The 19727-nt window shown below is 40.8% G+C and overlaps 1 protein-coding gene across 10 annotated transcripts in view; it reads left to right on the forward strand.

Moving 5' to 3' along the window:
- DPF3 (double PHD fingers 3) overlaps positions 1–19727 on the forward strand; it is a 167391-nt gene that overhangs the window by 3255 nt on the left and 144409 nt on the right. Inside the window, exon 2 of one of the 10 annotated variants that reach the window (XM_038136992.1) lies at positions 9120–9216. The exons of the other annotated variants lie outside the window; for them this stretch is intronic. Within the exon in view, the coding sequence (XP_037992920.1) occupies positions 9194–9216 (23 nt within the window). The 5' untranslated portion in view covers positions 9120–9193. The remainder of the gene's footprint in view (positions 1–9119; positions 9217–19727) is intronic. 10 annotated transcript variants of the gene reach the window in all.

Consider the following 19727-nt stretch of genomic DNA (forward strand, 5'->3'; position numbering starts at 1 on the left):
TCTGAATTACTTCAGATGTCAGTCAGAAATCTCAGTGGACTTTGTAAACATTAATTAATTAAACCTCTCAACGCCCCTGTGAAGAAAGGATTATTGCCTTTGTTTTATGGATGGCTAAACTAGGACAAAGTGGTTCAGAATCTCTCTAAAAGATGAAGTATAAAATGCAGGCATTCAACTTCCAGTTTTAGCATTTAGTCCCATTTCCTCCATCTCTGCCTTATTAGTGATGTGCATATGGTACCATAATGCACTTAATGTAATTAAGACCTTGTAATTTACACAGTCTTGTCTAGAAGCCGAGCTGGTTTCCTCCCACCCCTTCTCTGTCTTTACTCCCACAAATGACTTTTATTTCAGGTTGTCAATTAAACACACTAAGTGGAACATGGGTTATGTTGTTGCCATTTCAGCATGCGAGATCCCCCATGCTGTATAGCGCTCTGCCTGGGCACTCACCAGAGGGCTGTTTCCTCCCAGGAGTTTAGCAGTGTCAGTGCTCTCCCTTTTGCTCAGGGCAGCCTCTGGGACAAAAGAAGCTAACTCAGGCTCAGCTGCTAGGCTAGCTCACTTCCATGCTGACTGCCTTGTTGGATAACTCTGACGGACTTGGGATCACTTATTCTCTGCCAGGTGTTTGGGGAGCAGATCATCATAGATTTGTGTGCACAGCGCCACATCTACAGCATGGAGCTGATCCTGCCAGGCCTGTTCTGTCTCTGCATTCCCACTGCAAACACACAGGCGCAGTTGGGTTTTCTATTGCTGTACCTTCTCAGATAAAATTGCCTTGATAGCCAACTTCGACCTTTGGGCTGCCAAATGACCTTCCTTGTGATGATGAATTCGTGTCATGAGACACCTGTGAGGAAGTGGTCTGTGTTCACATCCCTGTTTCACATTGGCAAGAGACCAGTGTGGGTCTTGGGGTCTTGGATGGCAAGAGTATTTCATTAGTGATTACTCTGGCTTGCACTCAGGCTGGGGACTCTTAACTGGAAGGTCCTGTATCCCATTATACATCCCTGAAACAGCCCTATGTCCTGATTAAGTGCTTATGAAGACTGATTTTTTTTTTTTTTGTGGACATTGTTGCATAAGCATCTGGTTGCTGATTTTAATATTAAAGTGAAAGTGTATTATGCAGTGCTGCTTTCAGCAGGTGGAAGCAGTAAAATAGACAGTTAGGTTGCCAGTTCAGTGTTTACAAGTGATGTGGAGGTGATTTTAATGTGGCCTTGCAAAAGGGAATTTTCTTCTGCTTAACAGAACAGAGTTTGGTGGACACATTAAACCATGTACCAAAATCTCTACAGCAATTCCAGTGTGGCTCTGATGTTACTTAAAAACATAAATGAGCCCTAACGTGACACACTTCAAATGAAAACCGTTGTTCACATGAAAACTGTATTTTCTAATATCTCAGCAGCAACTTTCAGAGAAAATGGGATGAATGTTACTGTGTTTACATGAGGAAATATAAGCATAAAACCAAAGTACTTGGAAGGCAGAAAGTTAAGAAGACCTGAGGATACACTGGTTTTGAAAATGAGAGGCTCTGATAAATGGCATGTTGCTTGTTACAGTGTTATGTCTGATTCCACCAGTCACTTATGCATGATTAGTTGTTGCAGTGCTTTTGTAATTTTGTTTTGTTGGTCTTTCAGTCTTTCACAGTCTGTCTAGATGTGTGGATGGATGGAGGTTGTATCTCAAAATTGCCACTGAAGAAAAAGTTTTTAAAACATATTATTTCTGGTGTGTGAAAGCAATATTGAACTATCTGGGTTGTGCTACAGAGGCCTAAAGGTATGATTTTTTGGAGGGTGTTATAGTTTCAAGGTAAGCACTTGTCCAATGGGCTGGATGCATGATACCCATTCGCCAGGACTCACAGTGTCCGAGTGGGAATACTTTACGCGGAGGTCAGGTACGCAGAACAAAGTGGGGATCTGTGTCAGTCTGAGTCATGGGGAAGGTCGTGTGGCTCATCCTTTGTGGAGCCTAATGAAAATTGATTTCCTCCTCTGCTTTCCTAAAACTGGAAGCATGGTATTTGAAGGTTGCTCTCAAGAGCAGACTTTGTCCGTCTTGTGTGTCTGTCTTCTACAGCTTATGACAGTTGGCTGCACCTCTTCTGTCCTGAAATGAGGCATTCCAAAGCCCCACTGGCTGGGAATAAACCTTCTTTTAGTGTTGTAATTTGCCGAATCTGGAATTTTCTCACTCTGGTTTGTCTTTCATGTCAGAGCTGAATTTCTTTGCTCAGTAGATCAATTTTACAATCTTGGTATTTATTCTGAGCTCATCACTGTGTTGTCTGTATGTGATGTTGCCTTGAGCAAGAACCATTCCTGTATTGTTTATCCCTGAGGACTGGTAGGAGTGGAATGAATCTGTTCCGGGAGTTGATGTTTTTTTCCCTTGGAGAGACCAACCTCTGATCTGAGGTTTCCCTGTCTGGGGTGACATACTCCCATGTGCAGACAAGCAGCACCAAGGCAATGTTGCTTGAGGCCTGTTCTGAGGGCTTCATTAGGACTGTGCTGCTCTTCTGGCTTTGCCTGGCAATTTTGCCCAGGATGCAGAGACAGAGGAGTGTTAATCACTTCCTTAGTGAAGGTCTCAGTTTTTGCACTGGTTTGTTTCTTAAAGGGAAAGTTATCTCATCAACACAATCTAAAAGGAATCATACTTTAGAAATACTTTTATTTTTCAGTTTGTGGAACAAAGCCATATATGCTGGACAAGTGCATAAGAAGTGGAAAGTGGTTTTCTTCTTTCTTATTTCAAAAGAAAGAAGAAAACTGCTCAATGTGTTTTTACTGTCCAAACTGAGTGACATGTAACACAAATATTGTAAGTGAATGCTTGAATGCCGAAAATTTAGAATCCCTATTTATCTTTAATAGCCTAAATTATTCAAAGCATGATACTTTTTAAAAAATTGTTATATATGGTTTATTTCCCAGAAGAGCATATTTTAACCACAGATTCCCAGCAGATGTCTCAGAAAAGAATAATGCAGTGTCTCAACGGCTGCTGGCAGATACCCCTCTCGCAGCAGCATCCTCTCCAGTGTGCGAATAGCAGGAGTATGGCAGCACGTGTCTCAGTTTCCAGGTTAGCTGCCTGAGCCGGGTGTGGTCAGAGAGTTACGATTCCAGCCACATGGAAGGTTTTCCTGGCACTCCAGCCTTGTCTGAGTGGAGGCTGCACAGGGAGCCAGTGGAGCAGCAAGAGCAGGGGAGGGACGGGTACTGATGAGTGTGCACTGGGTGGCTGTGATCAGCAGCGTGTGCTTGCCAAATCCTGATGCATTAATTTCATGTCCTGCTGAGCTGTAGCTAAGAGAGAGTCTCCTACTCAGGTGTTGATGGGGACACTGACTACATTAGTGTTCTTCTGGTGAGACAGGCTGGAAGTGATATTCAATGTCACAGTCTGTTGTGACAAAACCGATCCATTCTGAGGATCATGTCTCCATTCATACAAAACCGTGAGTTCTATTAATCTGATAAATTTCTCCTTACTTTCTGATAATTTTCATAAATGAAAGTAAAATTCCAACAGTAACATATATGAAATTTTAGTATGCAAAAGAAAGGAACTCTATGTAACTTATAGTTTCTCTCCCTTGTTTTTGCTCAGATTCCTTGTGGTACAATATACAAAGCCTTTGTTAAGACATTGTGCTAACTTTTCTACCAACATATGGTTTAATGCTTCCTGCCTTTTAGTTCTCAAAAATCTAGATAGATTGGACAGTGCAAAGAAAATCAGGTGCAGAGCAGTGAGATAAGGCCATGCCCTGAGTTGGTTAATTTCAGCCTGCCCTACCGCATCATCTGGCAGGGCTGATTTGATCTGATCAGATGTGGGCATGCTACTTCTGCCAAAATGCAAAGTACAGTGCTTATGCTGCTTTTATGCTTTGAGTTGGCTTCAAGAGAGCCACAGGAAGATAAATTATGGCTGTTGGAACAAAATTCCCTCTTGAAAATGTTTTGGTGCTTTTCATGTTTTGGAAGAGTAAGTGAACACCAGTTCAGTGCTTTGTGTCACAGGCTTCTGAAGTTTTTGGTCTGCTTCTAGGAACCTTGGAGTTTCTAGTATTCCTGTGGATCTACAACCTAATGTGACTACTCAGAGAGTTGGGAGAAAAATGATAATGGCTGGAGGTACAGCCCAGATAATTCACTATCCAGTGAACACTGTGAAAGAGACACAAAGTGTCTCTATTGTGGAGACACGAAGTTAGTATTATTTCTTCAAGGGAAAAGTCATGTCTATATTTTCGTTCCACTTCCATTTCAAGAACAGTTTTGAAGAAAGTAATCCATGGATTTGTGACTGCTTAAGTATTTTGGTCTCAATATTGTTTCCTAAAAGACTGTGTTTAGTCAATGATGGGGACAAATATATTTTATTTTTATGATTACTTCAAAACCTGTGTAGTTTGAATAAAGAATAATGGAAACAGTGGCTCATAAAGCTGTTTTACTGCTAAACTCCTTTGGTGGGCATTGTGTGTGAGGCTGCTCTCCTGAGTATTCAGAAAAATCACTACCCAGTGTCCAGTATCAGAAATCACATCATGAACCCACCTGTATCTACAAGCTTACCCTGACTGCTTTTGCCTTCTTTTTCTGAACTACTAAAAGCTACTTTGAAGATTGTAGGTTTTTGTGTTTGCTAGGGATTGTTTATCCTCAAAGTTTTTAGTTCATTAACTAAAATGAACCTTAACCTATTAATGTGAAATGTGGATTAAATCATGATCACAATTTTAATTCAGAGATTAGTACTTTTTATAGCTGGGGTATTACAAATTAAGAGGTATGTGAGATGTGAGGTGAGGGTTGGTGATGGGAACTTTTACTGCTTCATCATATCTGACTGATCCTTTAATTTTTAGGATCTGCTCCTCCAAAAATGATGTTTCTATTAATGCTGGTGATGTTACCCTTCAGTGATCTAATGGCATGTGGATGAAAGTGATGTTAATACCTCCACAGGCAGGATGGGGCCCCAAAGGCTTCTTGCTTCTCTCTCCTCCTGTGCTGATGCAAATGAATGGGAACTCAGTCGGGTTACTGGTGTTACGTTGGTGGCAAACAGGCATTCCTGAGGTAGAAATCTAACAAAATAGTGTTGGTGGGGGAAATACTTTGAACACTCTTCTCCTTTTTCTGTCACCAGATCCAATTTGTTTTTGTCAGTAGTCTCAGCTAAATGTTTTATCTTCTCCTTGCTTTCCCCTGCCTCCCAACCTCTTTCCCCCATTGACCTCTATGAGTGCAGTCCTGGCTGCTGATTTATCAGCGCAGGCTGGCTCAGCACTGTGTGGAGATTGCTTTTAATTAACTCTCTTCGTTTTGCCAACCTTCAGGGAGCAGCAACCCTTTAATGATTATAATACTTTATCTGGATTTATATCCGCCTTATGTGTTGTTTGTTGCTCTGCTTCCTCACATGCTCTTCCTGAGTCATTTCCCAAAATGAAAGGTTTGTTTCAGGTCCCTCATAGAGGATGAGGAAGAGAGGCTTTAATGGCTTCTGGACTGGAAGGATGGACTCTCTATGATCTACCTGAGTGTTTTGGAGGCGGATGGGGATTATGAGGTGATGCATTTTGGGGCTGTCTTGGAGCAACACTCATTTCAGTGACTTGCCTCTATGCACAGGGAGAGGCAGCTTTGTTTTGTGGTTGCAGCATGGCAGATGAGTGCCTACTAAATTAAATCAGCCCCCTGACTTGTTTTATGACATAACTCATGAACTCATTGTCACAGTTAGGTTTAACTCTAGTGACTTCTCAGCCTGATTAGCTGGAATGTTGCTAAAATGTAGTTAACTTCTTATGTTAAGAATAACATCTCTTTACCTGCAAAAGTCTAGCTTGGCCTTCTGTGAGTAGCTCTACCAAGTGAAATTTCTTCGAACTGAGCAGAAAGCAACAATATAAAATTTCTCCCACCTGGAATTTCCTCTTTGTGTAGCCTACAATGAGGATTTCAGGAGATTCCATCATGAAATAATTAGAAAAAGTATGTTACTTGCAATGTAAAGTATGTATCACTTTTGTGCCAGAAAAATGCTTTATAATCATGCTTTAATTAAGCATCAAAGTCTCTTTTGTGGTGTAATTTCCTCCATTATTCTGTGGGAAGAATGGCATGCACTGTTTGACCTGGTGATGGTCACACTAGTCACACTATCAGCCATTGACTCAATGTTGCTTTGCTTTTGGTGTTGAGCATAAGAGTGATGCTTTGAAGGTGAGTGGGAATCCTTCCTTGTTAGCACTTTCATGACCAAACTGAGGAGTGGGAACGTGAGTTAAGACTGCCTGCCTGGTTCTGATGGAAGAAGTTCACCAAAAGTTATAGTTATACCATCCTTAATGGCAGTGATTTATGACCAGAGGTGATAAAGGCATTTTTGGTATACAAAGACTTTACCATGGAAGTGAACCAAGTGGCAACTACTTTTGCATTTCAAAACATAAATGCTGTGCACCAGTCTGTTCAGTATGATTTCCAAGTCATCCCTGTGAGAACAGTTTTATGTGGCTGCTTGTAAATGTGTATTTAAAGTGTATTTGAAGCCCCTTTGTTACAATGGCAGAGGAAATTAGGAAGTTCCCAGATCTAGTCCTCCCTTACCGAGGAAACAGAGACACCAGCTGAAAGGAATACAGTGGTGGGTGCTGCTTATCCAAATGTTGGCAGCATATCACCGTGTAAGATCATCTGTGTCATCTGGTCTGTGGTTTGTGTTTGTATCTTTCCTATCTTCTCCTGCAGTCAGCATTACTTGAAAAAAATAGTTGTTTGAATTTATGTTTTTATGTGTTGTTGCTGCGATTCCACAGTAACTAACTCCTGGCATTCTCATCTGACCAGATTGCAAACATATCTGGTTCAGGTACTCATTCTGCTGAGATCTGAAAGTAAATTCCCTTCTCCCCTATATTAACTTTCTCGTTTTGTTTCCACAACTAACTTATCCACAAAGTTCTAGGGTTAGAAGAGGCTGTCTCCTGACACGTCTTCTGAATTCCTCACTGCAAAACACACTCACCATGCAAAGTTGAAACCTGGCTGGCTCTCAAAGGACAATGTATTTCCCAGGCTGCTGTTTTCAGCTACCTTCTCCTCCATGCACCCCTCAGAATAGAAGAAGAGGAACAGATGAGGGGTGAGCACTCTGCCTTTGGGAAAGGCTCTGACCTGAAAATGGATTGCAATTCCAGCCGAATTCCTTCCCTTGGTAACAGAATTGCACGCCTGGGCTCTGAACTTTTTGCAATAATTTAATCTCTGCTAAACTTTCCCAGTCAATTGACCATGTCCATCTCCTACTCTAGCAGCCACATGTGCCTTTTCTGCTGCAGCAGGGTTTTGAAGGAGTAACTCCCTGCAGCCTTTGCTGCAGCAGTTTTCCTTGAGCATCTTCCCTCAAGCATGGTTATCAATCAGAACCTCTCAGGTTTTTTCCCTCCAATGCATCTCTTTTCAGAGCTGCAGGAGTTTGACCTATTGCTTTTGTCTTTATAAGTACTGCTTTTTACAACAGGGCCCAAAGCTGCATGAAAATTTCAGTCTTAGTGTGAGGAGATTCTGCTAAGCCTGGATATTTCTTTTGCCTTCTGTCATTTTGCCTCCCTTGGGTTTTAATTTTGCTTGTCCAAAAGGCCTCGTTAAGCTGGCCAGTAGTTCTTGTGTGGTTGTTCCAGGCAGCACCTGCAGTGCAGAGTTCTCCTCTGAGTACTTGGCTAACAGGATTTCATGAAAGAGCAGTGAGTTCTCAGAGGCTGGAGTGTCTGGGAGATGCTCAGCCCTGGGTATTGATGTAGGCTACCTTTGAAGGGAGTTCTGCACCCAGCTCTGGAAGAACGGTTTGGATGTTGGCACTAGTGGTCCCTTGGCAAAGCACCTAAGGGGCCATGAGTGCCTTGAACATGATTTCCTTGCATGTTGTGCTATGATCAAAGGTCAGGTTGGGCTAGAGTGCTTATTAAAGCAAGAGTCTATGCTTTTTCTCTTGAGCATATGGGTGAGCCTAGTTCTGTTTCCATAGGTACCTATATCATAAAGGCTGCCATCCTAGTTGCCACTAATTGGGTCCTGTGCGGGCACTTTCAGACAAGAAGACAAAGACTAAATTGGCCACAGTGCCTCAGTTAATGGAAATGTAGGTTTAAAGAAGGGTTCCTGGGTCTTATGTCCAGTTCTCTGGTACCATGTCAGATAATCTCTTTCATAAACTGAAAAGTCCTTGTCTTAAATCCCCACTTGGACTGTTTGTTCCCATTACTCCTCTTGGGAGCGTTCCAGAACCCACTGCTCTGGTGGCTGGAAATAGCATTTTAATCCCTAGCCTAGCCCTACTTGTGACCAGTTTATTCCCATTTGTTCTGGTGCCAGCATGGAGTTGTTAGTTCAAATACTATTGCTCCTTCCATGTCTTCCTCTCCACTATGACTTGTGCATTTGTGTAACACTGTTATAAGCCCTGTCAGTCTTTGTTTTGATATACTAGCCTGTCTGTGCTATCTTTTCCTTTTCTTTGGTCACTGAAGTATTTAATGTCTTTGTTGTCTCTACTCCAGCTTGGATTACTCGCATTCAGCTTTCTTGAGTGTGAGTAGACAGAGTTGTACTTTGTTCCACGTGGTTTTGCCTTCTACAATAACTTTCTTTTTTACCTCTTCTGGGATAACCTTGCATTTGCATTTGTTTGTGGTTGTGCTGCTGGTTCATAGTTACCTTGTGGTAGACTAATACTGTTATGTTTCTTCTTCTGTCCTTTCAGCTGTCGTTGAGATGATGGTCTGCAAGTTATTAAGTGAAGTTTATACTGAATTCACTCCATCCAATTTTTCTTGTCTGATGCTTTTAATTTCCTTGGTGTCCCTTCAGCTTATGTAAGTGGCTAGCTTTTCTCAACACGCACACTTTTTGTGCCAAGGCCATTAATGAAAATACTGATTTCAGCTCCCAGAACTCCAGAAGTAACTTCTCATCAGCACTGTCTCTGTGTTCAACCCTCTTTCAGTAGTTTTTCAGTCTTCTCACCATTCTTTTAATAATTCTGATATTCTCCATTTTCAGTAATTTCTCATATACTACTGTATGAAACATTCTCTGGAAGTCCAAATAGCTAAGAAGTATCTTATGGAAGCAAGATGTCAAGTTACTCTGTCACAAGGTATCAATTTTGCATTTTTGTAGTTTCCTTATTCAAGACGGTTCTTGATTGTTTTGCACTTAAAAAACTCTAGCTCAGTTAGCCTTACTGAAATAATTCCCAAGGCTTGTGTTCTATAACAGTTAACAATGACTATCTTATTGTGCTTGTTATACTCTGGTAACGTAGTAGCAACTGTGATTGGCGGTATCTGTTTAAAGAACTTGCTAGTAGATGTATGGTTTCATGTTGCAGTTCTTGGGCAGAGATGATTCAGAATTTATGCCATGACTGCACAAATGTCATTGTGGCTTCCACTGCAGTCATTCCAGTGAAGCACAGCATTCCTTTAGTTGTATGCTTGTACCTATATTGTATTTAATCTGTGTACCATTCTAACTGCAAACCAGCTGAACTAACTTTGATTGTTTTATTTTGATGCCTGAAGAATATTGCTGTTTTTTAGAAGCTTTTGCAAGTTATAACTCTTGACTTTGGCAATGCTCCCTATACTTCCTGACCTTTAAGGTCCATTTTTAAAATTCTGTTGCTACTGTGTTCTGCTCCTGAAGGGTGTCTGTTTAATTCTGATGTCCTTTTCCAAAGCAATTATTCAGCCAATAACTTCTTAACTTTTCCAGTCTTTCCATATGAGTTTCAAACAATTCTTGCATTTTTCTCTAAAAGAAATTCCCGATGTTCTGCTGTATTCTGCTGCTCCCATGCTTAAGGAACAGGTTTGAGGTACTTTGTGTTGGTGATGAGTACTGTTCAATTTTGTACCTATTCTTGGATTGCAGAAGACTTAGGCCCTGTGGATATAGGGAAAGCAGGCGTGATTCTGTTTAATACTAAGTTTTTTTACTTAATTCAATGATGCCTAAATTTTAAGATTTCATCACTGTGAAACAATGTTGCATCTTTCACCAGAGTTGCAACCATTAAGTAGAAATCCAAAAGAGCAACATAAAGTTGATTTTTTAAAATCACCTTATTCCATTTTTCTCCAGCGTTATTGGTCCTACTCAGAGAAAACTGTGTGTAGCAAACACATAAATATACATATGTTAGGTATAATAGAGGAAAGAAAGAATGTATTTACACATGGTCTTTAGGAAAACATAGTATTGTTCATTAATCAATGTCCTTGCATTTTGAACATTTCCATAAGCCCCTTGCTGCTTTATAGCAGTACATGATTCAAGCCTTCTCTACTGGTCAGTTTCACAAACTCATAGAAATAGGAAAAAATTATCCATATATCTTTTTGTTCTTACTATAGGACTCTTGGAACTTTTAAAATATAGCAGTCTTTGGATCAATGCATATCCCAGCAAGACCTTGCATAAGTGACCTAAAATCGTGTGATCAAACCTCTTCTCCCCTCCCCATCCCTAGAGAGATATTTGTAATTAGATAAAATGAGGACAGAATATGCATAAGTATCTGTTATGCTGGGATTCCTGCCCAGAAAGGAAACTAATGGCCTGAGCTGGCCATAATCTTTTGCACCCTGTGTACTATTGACAAGGCTATGGCTTGAGATGTTGGGAGTTCAGGGGCAGATTTTTGCTGCTGTCTTATGGTAACCTTTCTAAATTGACTGCTTTCCAAAACAAGTGGAATTACACAGCCTGTATTTTACTCATCATTCATTGTCAGGGACATTTTGCTTGTAAAAGAGGACCTGATTCTTCACTGCCTAATGCAGTGAAAGTGAGTTTAAATTACTGCTTCTCTGGTTTGGAAGTGTTACACATTCATTTTGCCCAGATGTAAATGACCACATGAAGTGCAAGACAGTGGAGAACTTGAAGTAGAGTTGGTAATTTTTTTCTATTTCATCTTTCAATTTGCTGCTAGTCACTGGTTCTTCAGAGTGGAGTTCTGTGAAAAAATTCATCTCTCTCTAGTTAAATTAAGTAGCCCTTTAAAGCCTGTGTGACAAGTTGTCTAATACTGGGATACTACACAATGTAAGAGGATGGTGGATGATGGCACTTCAGGAATCTGGAGGCTGCTTTATGTACTGCTGCTGTTTCCTTCTTTCTCCCAATGCATGTGGTAGGTGTCAGCTTACCCCTCACAAAATTCTAGTTTTGCAGTCCTCTCCTAAGGTTTGTGAGTTCTGTCTCATGACTTGGCAACAATAAAACAGAAACCCTGGGCACTTACAGTTCTGTCAGTCATCCTCAGATATCCCAGTTAGTAGATTCACTGATGAGAAGCTTTTCTTGGAGCAGGCAGGTGGTGTGCATGCTAGTTTTCCTCTCTCACTTTGCTTCAGTGTCCTTGGGGTAAATGTCAGTGAAAGTAAGAAGTGTTTTCATAAAAAGAGGGGCAAGGTCACATGAAAAGTATGCCCTCTTACATATTCCCAAGGAAGGTACCTACCTAGCATTTCCATTGTTCTGCCCTGCACAGCTCAATCAGGAAAAGAGCCAAGGCCATACTGAGATTTGATTCTATTTTGAAATTATGTCCAGTTTGGCATCTTTTTGAGCTGAGAAAGTTTGGCTTGCTCTTCTTTTCCACTCACAGTAATTTGCAGAGTGGGAGATTTGGGGTGAATCTCTGTTTTCTGTGCTTACAAGGCAGCAGGAGCTTCTATGGCTGCACTGGAATGTGTTGTTTCAACACACTGAATGTGAAAAAAACCCCTTCAGCTTCATACAGACTGTGGTTTTTGTTTGTACTCAGTCAGTGTGATTTCACTGAAGTCCAAAAGTTATGCCAGTGTGAGACACAAACCAAGTCTATGTTATTTCAAGACAACAGTACCACCAGAGAAAATTCCTTTTATTCCCTCCGCCCTCCTCCCCCCCTTAATTTTTCAGGCTCTCTGTCCTTCTCAGATGTTCAGTAGTGCCTGATGCTTATAATTTGGCAGCAAAAGTTGACAGCAGTAGCCACCTATGAGATCCTTAGCAGAAGCCTATAGCTTAACAGACAGGACAGACAGCAGATAGCTTCTTAGTAACAAGGGTGGTTCAGAACAAAATCCTGGATCTCAGCACTTCTTGTGAGCTTTGAAGATTGAACCTGGATCTGAAGTTAAATGTCTTTAATGGACAGGATCCAAACACCCACATGCTTTGGCAGAGCTCAGATCCAAATTCTGTCTACCTAAAGAATCAAGGTTCTGTTTTCATGTGGATTCTTCTACCAGTGAAAAGCAAGAGAAAGGATAAGACAGAAAATATGACACATTGGCAAAATTGTTTTTCAATAATATGTTTTTCAAAGTTTTTTCCATGAGGCGTCAGCAGCTTTTAAAAAATCACAGAGAGAGCATACAGTTGTCAATGAGCCAGAACAGTTAAATGTTTTTAAATATTTGAGTTGGGTTATTCCTTCACCTTTCTGTCTCACAAACATGCCTAGTAAAACTCCAGTAATAAAAACACTTGCTTGGGGAGGGGGATAAAATCCTTTTCAGCAAATAATGATGTTGACATTTTAATTGCATCATAACAACACTGTTAGCAATGGTTTAAGTTTGGCATTGAACTTATACACAACATTTGTTCTTTTATACAGTATTGGTATTGCATAGTAAAAATAGCACAATTGCAAAACTCATTTGTTACTCTTCTGCCAACTTTGTTCGGCTGACAGTTGCTGTTTGAACTTTTAAAGCAATGTTTCATCCATATGTTAATACCAACTGTACAATTAATTCTCTCTGCTTTCAAATGATTCTCTTGTGCCTTAGTGGTTATTTTCCAGTTAGAGCTACCTGCAAAACCGCTTCTGTCAGATGAACTGTGCTCATCCTGAGTAGTTCCCTACATTGAGATGATAAAGAGCTGCCACTGCCTTTAAATTTCCCAGTACATTCCTGCACAGAAGTTGTTGCAGGCACTTTGCTTCACTGAGTCATTTCAGAATGGGACTGTTCAGAAATTTTCATCTTTCTAGTGTGAGATTTGGACCTACTCTATGATGCTTTGGATGCCATATATCCTCAGATTATTTTCTATCTGTGAAGGATTAAAAAAAAAAAAAATCAAGAGGACAAAAACAAGACCGAGAGCATTCATAAATGAACACTACATGTAATGGTGTCCAGTACCAAGGGACAGCTGGCACTGGAAGTCTCCACTGGATCACACTTAAACTAGTTGTGGAACAAGGGAGTGAAAAAATCAACCCAGTGAATAGGGAGGGGGAAGAACCCTCCCCAGGTGACATGGTGCTTCTTTGGGTAGTTTCCACCTGGGAACAGGCTGACATGCAGCTAGACCTGCTGCTGCATCTTCATGGGAGGTTAGAATTCAGACAGAGAAGGTACAGGTAAATTTTAATTTAAGATCTTTTGAATTCTTCCTTGTTCTTACTGTTACATTTAAACTGCACTGTATTTTGGGAAGTTTTTTTTTCCCCCCTTTGTTTATTTCTTAACAGTTTCTCATGGGTGAAACTTAAAATGGGAAATAATCATTATGCAACAGTTTGTGTGCAGACTAGAATCTGATCCCAGAGAAGGGAATCAATGGGGTTTCACACCAGGAAGGGCATCAGAGGTGGATACACTTGGAGAGATCAGAGAGGAGCTAAAAGTGATGTTGGTCTCTAAGAAGTATCTCTTACTTAAGGGTTTAATGGAGTGGTTTTGTTTCCTGACAAGCCTGCTCAGAGTTTCACTCAATGTTTCCTTTTACATATGTATGAACATAAAACATGATGGTGAATTTAAGTGTACTGACTGATATTGGACCCAATCCTTATTTGTTCCAGGATATCACTAAGGAGTCCTGGGATTGGTAGACCTTCGCTTGGTTGGAAATTGTTTGAATGGTGATGAAAGTTACACTATAATAAAACTGTGGCTACACAGAAGGGGACAGTGCTTGTGTGAAGCATTTTGTTCTGCTGTAAGTTGGTCACACGCCTCTATAGCAGTAGCTCTTACAAAATCCCTCATCAGCATGCTCACGTAGGGCATCACCTACTCCAGTGGCACCGGTGCTGCCTAGGACTGCCTGTGCTCTGGGGGAATCTGAGGCTTCCTGGCAGTGCAGGCAAAGCTCCATTTTGTATCTCCAAGGATAAGGGGTCAAGGCCTGTGCTAGTACAGTATTGGGGAACAAAGAAGTAGGAAGAGCAGAGATGGAGAACAAGGGGAGGATGACTCCTGCTTCTCTTTTTCCAGCCAGGAGGGTAGGGAAAATGGGAATGGCACATGCAGCTGGGAGCTTTCCTCCAGTGGCAGCCACTCCCACTTGGCAGCCACCAGCACACTCACCCTGGTTTGCAAATGGCTTTGATAATGTTCTTCTCTTGGAGCTTTTAAAGAACCTAAGCTGCCTTGAGAAGTCCTCCCAAGGCACACTTGGTTAAAATCTTCAAAACATGGGCTAGGAGCAACTGGTCAGGTCACCCGTGGAGGCTCTGTGGGATCAGTAATTGGGCCTGTGCTGCCTGATAAATGCAAATGATCTGGGAAAGAATGTGAAGAGGAGGTGGAAAACTAAGCTGATAATACTAAGGATGCTCCATGTGGGAAGAACACAAGGTTGCTGCAAAGTTTTAAAGAAGAACCCCATGAAACTGAATTATTTGTGTCATTAAAATGACTAGTTATGTTCAGTTTAGATAAATGTAAATTAAGACACATAGGGAAAAATCCCAAATTAATATATACAGGAATGGGGACAGAATTAGTTACTGACACTAAAGAGAAAAATTTTGGAGTTATAATAAATCTACTAAAAGATGATATTTGTGCTCAGTAGTAGCTAAAGATAATAATAAGGTAATAAAAGAAAGGGAGAGAGGAAGGAAGGGATGCAGGCTGAATGTTAGGAGTTAGTATCAAAGGAAAGAATACAAACATCATTACTGTGAGAATCTATTTGACACATTACTAATCTTTTCCAACCTAAATGATTCTATGTTTCTGTAATTCTGTATAAGTCCAAGATTTGAGGCATGCTGGAATACTGTGAAAAGTTTGGACTCCCTGTGTTGGAAAGGATACAATAAGCTGAAAGATATACTGAGAAAGAAACAAGGAGGATCAAAAGGAATGACTTCTGTATGAAGAATTACTAAATTGGTTTGGGTTTTCCAGACTGTAAAAAGATTTCTGAGTCTCTCTATGAGAGAGGTTCCTGAGATCAGGAACATCGTGGAAGGGGCAAATAGGGGATGGATTTATGTTCATTCTCCCTCTTGAAGTAAAAAGTTAGGACATCAAACAAGATTATCTAGAGGCTAGTTCAAAAGGAACAAAAGGAGATACATTTTTGCTAAATGTTAAACCTGTGAAACTCTTTACAGTGGGATGTATGGGATATTGAAGTTTACCTGGGCTCAAAAAACATCAGCATTACAGAAGGTAGATCCTTCAATGGCTGTTGAATTCCTTGATATCTGAATCACAGTTTGCCAGAGATGAGATACAAGTACATTTCCTGCAGAATATCACTGTATCCATATTTTGTGTGCCTCCTTAGGGATTCCATACTGGCCTAAGTGTAAGACCATGTTAGATGGATCTTTGGTCTGACCTGATATGGCATTTTTGTTTTAAGGTCTCTGGCAGTCACAAAGTACTTAGCAGTGTTGCAAGAAAGGCCTTGAGAAGTTTCAAAATAAGAGACCCAGAAATGCAAGAGGGAATTATGATTACTGGCTGAATAACCAGAGCTTTATTTTGTTCTTTGCAATGTTTGCTCCTGCATGTCAACCCTAGGGGGAAGTCGGTGTGCCAGTTCACCCAGGTCTTGCAACAACCTGAGACAACCTGTTTATTAAACATACACTTTGGCTTCTGTACAGAGGAAATGGCATGATCCAGACTGGTAATGCAGAGACTTGCATTTAGTTTCTGCCCACACCACTGACTTTCTGTATATTTTCAGACAAGTTCCGTGCTGTAGTGTTTCCCTATGGAAAGAATACATAGAATCCTTTATGTCTCTTCCTAAAGAGAAGTTTGAGATTATAAAGTGCTAAACAAGTGCCAAAACTTGAGAGTGAATGCACAGTGTTTGATGCTGATTTTTTAATGGGCATTACTTTCAGGAAATTTATTGTCTCTAATGTCTGTTCATAGGCCTTTCATTCAGACTGAGTATGAAGTAAAACCTATATTCAGATTTATTCTACAGGAAAAAAAATCTTAATTTGTTGTTCCTATACTTATTAGTCAGTCATTTTTTTGGGGTGTGTGTGTCAAAGCTGTCAGGGTGAACCCCTGGGAAATCTGCAGTGTTCTGATCTGACGAGAGGAAGCATTATTTTTATTGCCTTTTTTTGTCCTTACTGTCTTTTGTGTTGGGTGACTAAGCTGCAGATTTATTTTGCTTTTTTTTTTATTTTGCTCTCACTAGGTCACTGTTTGTGGAATGAATTTTCCAGTCATGTCTCAGATTCACAATCATAGGTGACCTTTGGTCTTCCATGTGGCTCTCTTTCTGCTCCTGTGGCCATTTGCAGACATGTCTTATAAGTTAATATTTATAATGAAAGGCAACTGATGGCACTTCACATAAGGTGGTTGTCCTCTCTTCACGCTGTGCAGTAGGATGCCTGAATTCTGATGAGAAGACAGAGATTCTCTTGTTCAAAATTAAAGGCATTCTGTGGAATGATTAATAATTGCATATTAGGCGCTTGATCAGATATCTGTAGATGGTTCCAGGACACTGTACACATTGGGGAAAAGACGTAACAAAATCCATCTTTCCCAGTGTGCTGGCTAGGTGTTCACACAGCTTCCTACAGTTGGGAGGAAGCTCTGATGTGCTCCTTTTATGTATCAGCATTTGAGCTCTCAGATATCACATTTTTGAGAAATCTTTAGAGATAAAACACAAACTTTGGCAGCACGACCAAGAAGACCTACCTGATCGCCTTCACTACCGGGATTCAAGTGCTGGGATCGCATCAGTGCTCTGCCTCAAAGCTGCTGCAGGTCAGGAAGTGGAGCAGAGGACCCAGGTGCTTGTGCAAAGCTCCTCTAAGTCTGACTAATAAACTTCTAACCACTTTTCAAATGAAATAGCTGGGACTGTGAGGTTCCTTGGAGAACCTTACCACAGCGGAAGAAATCAGCCGGTCCTATTAATGTATCTGCTTTGTGCTTCCACCTGGAATACTCCTACTGGATATGGGGGCAGTGACAATGTGAATGCAAGTTTACATTGCAAATGTAAGGCAAAAGATGTGCAATTGCTTCTTGATATTATTGCATGTTGCCAGTGCTTGTTGATGGGTTCACAGGGCCACTGCAGCTGGCTGCTAGGAAGACGTGTAGATTGTGAGGAGAGGATGGCAGTAAAATAATTAGTATTGGTATTAATATATTTTATTTTCTGCTAATTATTTAACTGTTCTTATCTGAACCCATGAGTTTTACTTTTTTTTTTTTTTTTTTAAACCTGATTCTAATCCCCACTGCAGGCTGTGTGTAGAGTGAGTGAGTGAGTGTCTGTGTGGTACTTAGTTGCCAGCTGGGATTAAACCATGACACCATGGAATTTGTTTCCACTTACACTCTAAGCTGCTTGTGTGCCAGTTACAGCTACTTTTTGACTTGGAAAAAAATGGTTATTTGAATTACGTCTTACTCTCAGTTTTATGTAGTTTCCTCTTGCCCACGTGTAAATACTGTATGAGGGCCACCATGCCCTCTTGCTCTTTGCATAAGTGTGGAGAGGCACCTAAACATGGCTTAGCAAACAGATATTCTATGCTATGCAAACTGGCTCTGTGCAAAGGGCATCCACCCCCCTATGTTGCCAGGGAGTGGGCTCAGAGGGTGGTCTTGTCTCAGGCTTCCCTCGTGAATGTGACTTCTGATTGTCTGTGTATGTTGCACTGGTTCACTCTCTGCCCAGTGACCAAAGGCATCTGGTTATGAAACAGAATCACAGATTAAAAAAACTCAAAACAACCACAACCAAAACCCAGCACACATCTCACCCAGCCCCACAAGAAAACAAACATTCTAGTTGAAGATATTCTTGAGTGAAGTACTGAAGGGTGTATGGAACACCTGAAGTGCCCATGAAAATGTAACAAAATATGTTCAGCTAAAATAGAAACACAAACACTAATTTAGTGGTAATATTTCAGTTTATGTGAGTATTGCGCCTTAGTTTTACTTTCCTTTATCCATGTGCAATCCCAGTTGTAGTTAAAGATCTTCTCTATCTTTTGGGTCTCTGAAAAACCATAATCTACAAGTTTTAAGGCAGTTGATAACACTGTGAAAGGGTTAATTTTGAGTCCCCTCCTGCAGTTTAACCCTTCTTTTTAAGAGGCCTAGTGACGGTCTCCTTGTCAATCTTCCAAGCTGAATCCCAGTTTTCCCTCACCTGGCATTATTTTTAGTGGAAGAAAATAGAAATATTTCTAGGTATTAGGATATTCTGTTTCTTTAATCCCTGGAAAGGCCAAAATGAGATGGAGAAAGATAGGCAAACCCATGACAAAATGAAGTGATGAGTTACCACTGTTGAAGCAGGGCAAGAGGTCAGGACTGAGGGAAGGATTGAAAAGAAAATGTGTGTGCATACATGTATGTGCTACTTTGCTTTGAGAATAAGTCAAAGAAAAGGACTGCAGATAAGAAGGCATCCGATCCTTTAAAGGGTTTGCAGCTTTTTGATTTGAAGAAACTGGTATTCTCATGGGTTAGGGGCATGTATGCAGGTTTTTTTCCTCACTAATCTCTTGGTTTCCCTGTAACTGCAATAGGGACTCTTCTAAGATGTAAATTCACATGGCAGTGCTCTCCTTGTATGCTAATGAAGAACAAGATAGTGGGGCAAACTCTCATGTCCTTTGGAAGGTGTGAAAACAAATCTAAGGGCTGGTTACAAGGAATGGTGACACAGGAAAACTTGGAGAAGATGATTGCCTGGATTCTAAGGCAGAAGTGCTTTATTGAAGAAGGGCTCATTAGGGAAGGCCCTGTTTGGGGAAGTGACTGACAAAAGGACATTAGGGAATGAATAGGAAGCATGGTAGAGACATGGTAAGGTATGAAAAGAGGTTTTGTAGGCCAGAAGGGAAATGAGGACACAGAAAGACAGATTGTAATACAAATTAAAGACATTTCCTTTAATTAATTCCTTTAAAAATTACTATTAACTAGAAATGAGTATTGTAAGTAGCTCCCACTAGGCTGTGCTTTCCTTGTACTAATTGAGCAGTTTCTGACCCAAAGAACTTCCAGCTGGCAGCTACCACTGGTCCTGGTCCCTGAGAACTGCTGGGGTGGGCATACCTTAGCAAATGAAGAACATGAGAGCAATTAGCTATCCACGAGTGGATAGCTGGAGAGGATAGCTTGTGGGGCCAGGTGTGATGTCCTTGGGCATAAGGTTGGGATTTTGGATGAGAAGACTCATGTCTGGAAAAACAACAAAACTTCTTTTCCAGACCCAATTGTGAAAAAGTGGAAAGGCAGAGTTTGGGAAGGTGCAGTGGGAACAGTGAGAGGACTCTCATGGCAAAAGAGAGTAAAGCACATCTTCAGCAGCAGGTGCCAAAGCTGGTGATAATTGTATTCTTGT

The sequence above is a fragment of the Motacilla alba genome, chromosome 5 (assembly GCF_015832195.1).
Source record: "Motacilla alba alba isolate MOTALB_02 chromosome 5, Motacilla_alba_V1.0_pri, whole genome shotgun sequence".
NCBI lineage: Eukaryota > Metazoa > Chordata > Aves > Passeriformes > Motacillidae > Motacilla > Motacilla alba.